This window comes from Vanessa atalanta, chromosome 10 (genome assembly GCF_905147765.1).
Source record: "Vanessa atalanta chromosome 10, ilVanAtal1.2, whole genome shotgun sequence".
Taxonomy (NCBI): Eukaryota; Metazoa; Arthropoda; class Insecta; order Lepidoptera; family Nymphalidae; genus Vanessa; species Vanessa atalanta.
In genome coordinates, this window is record NC_061880.1 from 2663662 (window position 1) to 2674944 (window position 11283).

Below are 11283 nucleotides of genomic sequence, written 5' to 3' on the forward strand. Positions count from 1 at the left end.
GTTTTATGTATACGATATATACATAATTTGGCGCTAATTTTGGTACAACTTGTATATAAGATCCATATTTTTTATTACGATTATTATTAGTCCAAATTTTTGTCATAAATTAATTTGTGAATTCATTTTATGAAAAATAAGTTTATAAAAAAATCATTACAATTGTTTACAAAATAAGTAAATAATTAATACAATATAGTTTTTAAATATAATATTGTATAATATTTACATTTCATTTAAAAAAAAGTATCGCCTTATTTTAAATATTAAATATTTTGTCTGAATACAATCGAACATTAGGCATACTGTACAAAAAGTGTCAAAAAAACATACAATACAATTTGGCGCGAAAAATATCTACATAAATATTTCAATTGTTTAAAATTTTGAACAAAATAGAAGTACATTATTGTAAAACATATTTAAAAATGTTTTCTCCAGCAGATCAACAAGTTGAAATATGTCTTCTTAAATCTAACTTAGAAGAAATAGAAAACGATTTAGTGGCACAGGTATGTACATTTATTTTTTGTCTTTCAAGTTCCATAAATGCTATAAGAAATGGTTTAAATGTATCTTTTTATAGCGTTCTGCGATGCCTGCACTAGACGCTGAAAATGAAAAAAAGTATCGCGAAACTATGACAGCGTTGCGCGTAGCCCGCTCTCTCAATACTGAAATAGAACGTCTTAAGCAAGAGAGTGGTTTGTAGGATGTTAATTTTATTTCCATATTAATATGTTGCTTTTGTTTCTTAAAAACATAAAATAAATTTAAGACAGAATATAATCACACCTTTATGTGGGTATGTAATAATTGTTCTGCACATGTGTATGTCTATGAACTCCAACTGTTTACCTGGAGTTCACAGACTGAGAGTTCACAGACTTGGAGTTCGTTTTTGACCCTCGTCGCAAAAAGACGGGGTACAAAAGTTTAACGTGTCTGTGTAACTTTGTATCTGCGTGTCTGTGGTATCGCAGCTTCCGAACGGATGAACCGATTTTCGTTTAGTTTTTTTTTGTGTCATACATAATTTTATCCTGAGTGTTCTAAGCCATGTTTCATGAAAATCTGATTATCAGTTTAGATCATCAGCTCTATAATAGTTGATGACGGGATCTGACTACCTTCCATATGTCCTATATTTTCGAAATATAGTACCGTATTACTTTAATGATATTGAAAGAACATGGTAAGGAAAGCATGACTTCAAATATGACATGTTAGGTAAGGTTTAGATTTCGAAAGTGGGTAATTAAATGGGATCAATTAGGCTCAATTAACCACTATATTTATACCTATGATACCTAGTACCTAAACAAGTTACTAACTAATCACTATAAATACCTTCCTAATATTTATACCTACTTTAAAAAGGACAAAATAAATATAAAATTAAAAATTGTAAAAACACCCCGACACATATTTTATCGCTGTGTTAATAAATAGTTTAGATGTACTTGGTACATAGGTGACGCTGCGGTTACACTGATAACTTTTATTTAACGAATTAATACATTTATAAAATTATTCTTATTTCACCTGTACGAAGTCAGGTAAGTAGATAGTGTATTGTGATAACGAAGTGACCATACAGATTTTAAATCATATGTAAATTTGATTTAAACATTGTAAACTGTAAATATCTATTTCGCCGTCTGTATGCAAAGTAAATAGGTCGACACAGACTCATTTTACTAAGGGTTACATGAAAGGGAAATAAATTTTTCGGTACGGCGCTAAGCTGTTCATTATAAAAGCGTTTAATTTTTATTGAAATGTACATATGTATTATACAAATTAATTTCTAAATGTATTCATATTTATTTAACCCTAATACTTGTACAAATTTTAATTAAAAATAATAAACTAGAGAACACATATATAAATACATCATATGATGCTAAATATTGAATAGCAAATTCAAAAAATAGTGTCCACTTTACATGAAGCAATACTGTTCTCAAGATATCGTTCAGGTCACATCAATCATTATGGAACTAAGATAAGCCAGTGTGTGAAGTTTGCGGATATTGTGGGTTTAAGCGAAACGTGTTCAGAATTAATTTCGTACTCGGTGGAGGAAGGGATTTCTTCGTGAGTAAATCTGTATGTTTCGCATGAAAACCGCATCACTTGTCGGATTGGAACGGCGTGATGGAATAAGTTCCTAATCTTCTCCTCAAGAGGAAAGGATGCCTTTGTACAACTATGGGACACCTACAGGCTGTTACTTTATATCATAATATATCTTATATATCTTAAAGTATATCTTTAACTGTACTCAATAGTCTATAGGCATAAATTTAGTGTTTTGGATAAATTCTATTGAACAAAATCAATTTATTCTGAAACAATTAGAATTATACGTAACAACGATGTATTATTCTAGTAAGACTAACTGCTAAGCGCATGCAACTGAAGCGACAAAGTGAGGAAGTGAGCGAAGCACTCGAGAGAGCTCGCTTGAATCGCAGCGAACTCGAAGATTTATTGAAACAGGAAGAACGCGATACTGAACTCGGAATGTACGCTCGTGTTTTCCATTTCAATGTTACGACGGTTGCACATTTATTACTTTATCACTTTACGATTGAAGTGAATTTGGTAAAACTTTATAATTTAATTCATATGATAAAATCGAAAACTGCTTAAGTACACTAAACCTAGTATAGCACCCTGCAGAGTATATTTTTACTACCGAGTGAATAGCAATACATATTGTAAATTGATAAAGAGGAATATGTAGATCTGATTGTTCACGGTGATGGCGCAGAGAATTGCACATTCGCACACTTTCTCGAACGTGTGCCTGTGAGTTCAAGTCTATGGGCTATGGTGAGTAATCACCATCACGTGGTCCATAGTCCCAACCGCCAATATTATAAAAATAAAATGCACCTTATAGTCTATATTTAATAAAACACTCCCGTGCATTATTTTCGAAATAAAAAGTCACTTTAAGATATAGATCGTAAAGTGCCAGAAATAGTTCTGTAAATGCCGGACTAAAAAGACAAAACCACTTTTTTATTCATGGTATTAATGTACAGCAGGTTTAATTGTTTCCATTATGTAATATAATATTCCACTTAATTCCAATTTTCTGGAACGCTGTTAATAAAGATTTCCGCGTGATCTCGTATCATACTTAGATATTTAATAAAGTCTTGCCTTTGTTACTTTTTCAATTAAAACCGTTTCAGAAGAAGATATGAAGACACATTACGTGAACTGGCTGATCGATTTCGAAAGTCTCGATCACTTTATGTGAGTATTAACGATATTACTTTTAATGAATATCAGGAATGGTATTATGCTTAACAGAATTACCGAAAAAAACAATAAAACTTCGCAACTTTCATACCCAGGTAATGTAATAATTCATATTTTCATTACGAACTAAGGCAATATATAGTTCGTTCACTTATATTCTATACTAGATACCCGCCCGACTTTGTACGGGAATATTCGATTAAAGCTGTCCTTTAAGTTGCACATTCCAAAAATCCTTTAAAAAAACATTGTAAAACTAGCTTTCTAGATTCAGTAGTTTTGGCTGTTAATCGATACTCAGTCAAGTTAACAAATTTATAATGCTCAACAAGTATATCTAGAAGTTATTGGTGTAATTTTCTTGGTAGTATGACTTTGTGCAAGTTCGTCTAGATAGGTACCACCCACTCTTCAGATATTCTACTGCCAAGCAGCAACACTTAATCTTGGTTTCCGGTTTGAAGGGTGTGTGAGCCAGTGTAACTACAGGACACAAGAGACATAATTAGTTCCCAAGGTTGATGGCGCATTGGAGATGTTAGGAATAATTAAGTCAATGTCTATGATCGGTGGTGACTATTTACTATAACTAGGCACATTTGCCCCTCCAACTACCTATTTCTTAAAAAACAAAATATTGGCTTTAAAACCGTAATGTAATAAGACATATATACGACACGTTTCATCCGTAATGTTTATGATACAACATCTTCTGTAATAACTTAATGCAAAGAGAAAAACGACTCTGTTTATTCCTATTCACAAATTCTAGCAAAACGCAACGAATTCTAGCAAATTGAATTTTAATGAGTATTTTCAAGTGGAGATTTGTTTGTGTTAAATTTAAATGTTGCTCAAAGCTAGCTTTGAATACAGTATTAAATACCTGAATAAGTAAACCATTTTTAATCAGCCTTAATTAGGAATTTAGAACAAGGTTGTTTAGCATTTCATTTGAAGGCCATGTAATAGCAATTTATTGCGTATGTCTCTGTCTATACACGCATTCACACACGCATATATTCGTATGTGTGCATGCGTTTACGGACGCCTTTGAAGTATTCTTTTCTGTTTACCTACATATTTCATATAAATTGGTAATAGAAATGTCCTTTTCAAAGAAAGAATTCCTTACTATTTCACTCTTATTCCATACACATTATATGGATTTTGTTATCAAAATACCTCAAAATATATAATTTTATTTTGAATAAATGTATTTATATTATAATATTATTGATTCGTAATTTAATAGAAAACAATATCATTAACATTTTCTAACAATTGGCGAAGATATTGAGTAACATCGGCAAGAAAAAAATTAGATAATTCGATAAGCTAACAAAAGGTCCCTTAAACAAGGAAGTTTCGATTTCGAATTATTTCATTTAAGAAGCCAGCTAAATTTAATATTTCTTATAAAATGTTCTCCCTACTGAAGAACGAAGAGGAAATGAATACCAAACAAGAAGTGGCAAAGGAAACTAATTCAAAGCTTTTAAACGAAGAAACAGCGCTGCGACGTGAAGTTTCCGAGTTGAAGAAAGAACTAAGTGACGTACAGGCGGATGTTCCTGAAGACATTCTTTCGATAATGTAATTATTTTACCTTAAATACAATCAAAGTTAGCTTACATTCAATAGACTTGGTAAATATAGCGAGTAAAGTGCACTTCAAGTAACAATCAATTGTAGGTATCGTTAGTTGAAGCTCAATAGACTAAGTACACAAAAAGAAAATAAAAAAACTTGTGGTAGTTGATTTCTTTACACATTCTTATACTAAAGATCTCATTTTCTGTTGACGTAAAATTATATAACTATAGATAGTTTTTATCAACGCCGTTCGGGAAATTAAATGTAAACGAAAATTAAATGTGGTATGTAATGTGGATGCAATTACCTTGAATAGGTGTAAGTATGTAAAAAAATGCTCCATCTCCTCTATTTTTTAATACATAATATAAAATAGCAAAAGCATCTTGGTTTGAACGGGGTGTTCCACGACACACCTGTTTTTATTATTATAATAAACTTAATCATAAAGTAATGAAAATTCACAAATACATACGAACATACACATTACACTGACATCTTGATAACAAACTCAAAATCGAACTTTTTGGTTTGCATTCGTTGGGTTTGCATATAGGTACATCTCTCCTGATTTACGTGACAACTGACACCTTTGTTGTGATGTAAATCAGGAATTTAAGCCTACGTTCCTAAAGAAATTCTTAGAAATGTATATCCGCTTATACGAAAAGGTGTATCGTAACGGTGTGTATTAAATTTGTAATCCTCCTTGATAATAATAGGTATGAAACCTCTTTTTAGAAATAATATAACAATAGTAGCTATGTACGTACATATATATTTAAATAATTTGATTACAGCCCTCCTTCATTGTATCTTTTAAATTTTCTTAATCCGATAACTTTATGAGAGGAATTTTGCGACATTATCATTACTTACCAATATATATTCATTTAATTAAATGAAGCACTATAGTTGTGTCTAAAAATCACTTTAAACTACAAAATACTTGATTAAACAGGATAACTGGTTAATTACTATCGATACTTGAGGACGTGATATTTGACGATCATATATGACAAAATAAAAATTAATATAACATAAATATTAATAAACTTCTAAGTAAAGTTAACCAAAAGTTATGTAATTAATTACGCATCGTGTGAACACCCTAGCTGCGTTATCGACACAAAACAGTTATGTAGGTAGGTACATTTAGTTATCGCGCGGTAGTTTACCTACATGCCAAATATTGCTCTTTGATTTTAAAATTTTCATCGCGTTTGTATAAATTAAAAATCAAGTCTGATCTAATTTTAAGACGGAAGAAATTCTTGAAGTGAAAAGTAGTTTTATAAGTTACTAGTTGTCGTCAGCAGATTGGCTCGCGTGTTAGAGTTTGGTCGTCGGGTGCTAGGTATAAAAAGTAGCATAGGTCAAATTAGGGTCAGTGGTTTGGCTGTAATAGAGCGACAGACAGACCGACTTACTTTCGTATTTTTAATTTTCGTATATATAATTAGACTCAATCTATTTTCTGTTGCAGTGGTCAGATAGAATTAGAGAAAAAATTAAAGTCATTATCGGCTCAATGCGACTCACTGCGCTCTGAACAAGATTATGTTATCAAGACCCGACCAGGCACGTCCACTCAACAATTTACCCGCAAATATTAATTTTTCAATTTCCTATATTTTGAATGAAAAGAAAGCCATTTTTGTTCAATCATTGATAAGGATCCTTTTAAATTGAATTTAATTGCTCAATTAAATAAAAACGTATATAGAAGTTATGTTCATTTAATTCTTTAATTTCTATCTTATCTCGTCCGTCGTAGTATTTTACTCGGTGGCAGGGTTTCGTGCTAGCCCGCCTTGTAGGTATCACTCACTCACTAGATATTTTTTTGCCAAATAACAATACTTTAAAGGGTGAGTGAACCAGTGTAACTACGCGCAAGGGATATAACTTCATAGTTACCGAGGTTGGTGACGCATTGACGATGTAAGAAATAGTTGATATTTCTTAGGTAGCTCGTTAGCCCGTCCATCAATATATATTTAAAAAAAAATAAGCATATTATTGATGAACGGTAAGAATCTTCTCTGGTAATACGTATTCATATATATTACGAAGCCATCGCTATAGGTTGGCTTTAGTATAAAATACACAACTTGCACTGACCAAGCATTCAGCGCAACCCTACAGTTCTCACTACTATTTCAAAGTTAGTTACTGGTGTCGCTGAAAGAGAAAGGTAAATACGGCCACCGTGAATCAGAAAAATTACTTCTTAAATCTCTCCTTCCTGGAAGACACTGGCTTCTAAGCAATTCCCAGTTAGACAACGACGAGGCTACTTTAGTCAACGCGACCTTCGTAGGAATGAAATTACATTTACACCGTTTCCATCGGATTGAAGGCCACGGCTGTTATGACAAATCTATAGCTAGAGTAGTATAAAATTTTGTGTATAATTATTGCTTATTTAATAAATTGAAGTAGTAGTGTAAAGGGATCTTAGAACATCTATTAAAACCCAACAAGTGTTAAGGGGCGTCAAATATTAAGTTTAATATTTGACGCCCCTTAACACTTAATATGTGGATAAGCTATATCACTCAGATAATCTTTATAACAAATACATTGGACTGTGGTTTACAATTTGCCAATTAAAATTTACACTAAATTAATAGTGTTCGTATTTTATCTACATTGTAATTCAAATTAAAAAAATATATAATAATCTCATATGTCAAAAATATATGGCACCTAATTGTCAAAAATTTCCCAAATGCTCATTGCGCTTAAACTTACATGATGTATCGGTTTTACATTTATCAAAAGTCTTCAGTCGATTTGCATAACTGAAATCCGCTTAGTACGATTTTGGCAAATGATTAATGCTTGCACTCTACAACGCCAGCGTTGGTTGTATGCGTATCACAATTTGTGTTTCAGACAGAAAGATCGTATTTTAGTACAATGAGCACCATTACTTTCTAACCGATTTTAAAGGCTTTTTACGCGTATGGCCACATTAGGTGTTTTATTTTGAGATCGACTTCGAAAATAATAATTGATTAGATATTTAAAAAAGATGGTTACTATTTTTGTCATTTCCATATCTAATTAGCTGTCAGTCCACCACTTGTATTATACATTAATCAGTCCTTACCTTACTATTTTCGTGTGGTGGAAATTGAAGTATAAATAAAAAAATTAAAAATTGTCTCAGTCTGAAAATATTTTAGCAATATTCAAATGTACATTTCGACATTTTTTTTGTAATCATATTTAATATTTTTTTAACTTATGAAAGTGAAAGCTATTTTTTTTTAGATAGCATATTATATAAATTATTCTCGAACGTACAAAAAATAACTTTTATTTTCATAATATAGAGTTTTGAATACAGCTTCTACCATTTGGTAAGTAAACACATGGTGTTAGGAACAGATTATAATTAAAAGGTATGTTAATAAGGTAAAATTATGGTTGTAACGAAGCAAAAGTTGGTGGGGATGTAATTCGTCTTACTACGAACCACTTACGGCGTCTTATGGGAAAGGAGACCTTGAGAATTTATATTTACTCTCTTCATTTTATTGGTATATATTTTCTTTTTTTTTTCGTGTAATTTTTATCGTACTTTCATGTACAATGTAAAAAATATAAATGTAATAAATATCCGCCGATTTAATTTTAATTTACTTTCAAGACTAAATCGCTATTACTAACCAATATTTTATATTTGACGGCGGGAAACCACGTATTTAAGAAAAACACGTGCCCGGAAATGATTATTTTAGTTATTTTATTGATTGAAAACTGTTTGATTAATCTATTAATACTATTTAGTGAATTATGAGATTTTAAATCAGTCTGAAATATTTTAATGTCCATAAATAGGTGTTATATTGAGTGAACCCCACCCAATTTTGGTATAAAAGCCCGACTACGTTCAGAGCTGAGGTGCGATCTCATAGGAGACACCTTCAGGACGAACATCACTTTCGAGCCCGAAAGGGCTCAACTTCAAAGCTGAGCCTAGTACTCGCCCAAACGCCTGGTGACGCTGTAAAGGCCAGTAGGGCCAACGGCCCCAAAAAAAAACCGGTATCGACAGGCTTGTTCGAGCCGTCGAAGCGATCGGACCTCCTCAGCTTGGAATAAATCAAAGAGGACTATTTCCTGCGTTTGATTTCATACCTTCGAGGATGGATAGAAATACAAACCCTGACATTCGTGACGTCACCAATGCTGACATCATGTTTTTAAAAAACAAGCTTAGACAAGCTACTCCATTATATTAAAAAGGTCTATTCGAAGGCATTTTTGTTTGTTCAGTGTTCTAATAAGTAAGTTAAGCTAAGAAAGTATTTCTCACTTTATTATAAAATACAAATATAGTAAAAATATAAATAAAAATATGTCGCTGAATTATGTATAGGCTGAAATAGCTACTTTCTTTTTTCCATGAATTTATTGCCCGTACAGCCTTTGTGTAAACAAAATGCTTGGTTTTTTTTTTTGAATTTAAGGTGGCATAATAAATCATTTGGACTATAATAGAACCGTACAAATTGCTTAGGATAGCTTTTTTGTTTATTTAGTCTACTATGACGATTATATTAAAACAATAGATATATGCCTCATGAATTTTCTTTCTTTTCAGAATGATTTTGACCTTTAGGCCCATACAAATACGCGAGCAAATAATTTACCACCTAGCCTTTTTAGCTTTGTAACATATAAATTGAATTTTAATCTCAATCAATATGAAACATGTACGGATTATATTATATTGTTTCTCACTCACTGCTAACCTATCTAAATTTAAAAATCCAAAAGAAAATATTGCTACTAAAAATAATTTAAACGGATGCATCTTGGGCTTGCGTGACCACTGTGTTTTCATGATGTTAATTTGAATTTATAATTAATCTCGTGCTCGTCGATGACGGAAAACATCGAGAACAAATCTTTTTGTGTCTAATTTGAATAAAATTTTGCCATCATTCATTAACCCGCATTGGAGCAGCTGGTTCGAATTAGCTCCACACCTCAAAGGGAGAGTTGGCCTTAGACCAGCATTGGTACATTTACCATACCCATTTGATACTTTATTTTTATAATAATTTAAAACTGTAATAACAGAACAACGCGCCGCGCTGTCCCGCCTCCCGATGCAGTATTTCCTACTGATTTTGGCGGCAGGCTGTACGCCGCAGTATGTTGTGATCTGTGTTTGGTTATGTTATTATGATGAATATGAAGTCGATTTATTAATTAAAATTGATCACAAATGTAACGTTAAAATGTAAGGCACATTTAAAATATTATACATCTAAATTGTAAAGTATAAAAACAAGACCATAACTTTGGATAAAATAATGGGAATGAATACTCTTTACTGCGTTACTCTTTCCCAACCAATATGTTAAAACGAAATTAAAATATTCTTTATTCACACATTTTACAATATTGAATTGAAAGTAATGCTGCCATCGTAAAGTTTATTCCGCTGAGAAGAAACTTAAAACAATATTAATTTTTACTCTTTTCTACTATTTTAATTTCTCTTTACTCTTTTCTACTATTTTTTTTTTAATTTCCAGAATTTAGTTTGAAATAAAATATAATTAAATGTGTATAATATATCCGGCCTGGAAATCAACAAATACTAAATCTACGCTTTTTTATCTTTAATATTATTTATGAATATTTTGTCATGAGATTCATATTTATTAATAAGCCAAGTTGAAAATACCTACCGAAACTTATTATAGAAACGAATACCGTGCCCCAGGAAGGATGTATTGACTTTGCGAAGTCGAAACTAGGTGATATAAGTTTGCCTTTTCTCCTCGTACCTGTTGCGCTGATTGTCTGTCTCTTTATTTCTGAGAATATGCATAAACCTTCTTCTCAAAGGGAGAGGAGGCCTTAGACCAATCATTTAGTTTTTACTTTTACTATAAATAATATTTTTGTAAACATATTGTAAAGCAATTGTAAGTATAGCCATTTCTCCATGATTATGAAATCCCGTAAGATAAAATACAACGATAATAACCAACGATAATAATAGCGATGTCTAATCCATCTAATTCCGAATCTGATAACGAAGGTCCTCATTTGCCTCTGATATATATATATGGAAAAACAGCGTGAAAACTAGACATGTTAGTTTAAGCTAGACTGCCATCTACATATGTAGTCTATTTTGTTTTAACACTTGGAACCGAGGTAAAAGGTAATCTAAACTACAAAATGTAAACTACACAACGATACCATTAGGATATTTAATTCTGAAAACAGGTTTGTTTACCTGTTTTCAGAATTATAAATAGGAACATTAATAAAACTTTAGGACAATTAACAATTTTACTTAAAAGATAAGGAGAATTGATGGACTTATTAATAAGCTTAAATAAGAATACTTGATATATTAATATTCAACTT

The 11283-nt window shown here is 31.5% G+C and overlaps 1 protein-coding gene across 1 annotated transcript; it reads left to right on the forward strand.

Moving 5' to 3' along the window:
- Positions 1-428: 428 nt before the first annotated feature.
- Positions 429-4879, forward strand: LOC125067052 (trichohyalin-like). Its single transcript, XM_047675430.1, has 5 exons — positions 429-512; positions 587-704; positions 2396-2531; positions 3210-3273; positions 4721-4879. Exons 1-5 carry the CDS (start codon positions 429-431, stop codon positions 4877-4879), a joined length of 561 nt encoding a protein of 186 aa, XP_047531386.1.
- The last annotated feature ends 6404 nt before the right edge of the window (positions 4880-11283 follow it).

Excerpts from the sequence above, each read along its gene's own strand:
- LOC125067052 (XM_047675430.1), top strand. The coding sequence starts at position 429 with ATGTTTTCTCCAGCAGATCAACAAGTTGAAATATGTCTTCTTAAATCT. Across the intron at positions 2,532-3,209 it reads CGCGATACTGAACTCGGAAT|AAGAAGATATGAAGACACAT; the intron begins GTACGCTCGTGT and ends AAACCGTTTCAG. Across the intron at positions 3,274-4,720 it reads GAAAGTCTCGATCACTTTAT|AACGAAGAGGAAATGAATAC; the intron begins GTGAGTATTAAC and ends TCCCTACTGAAG.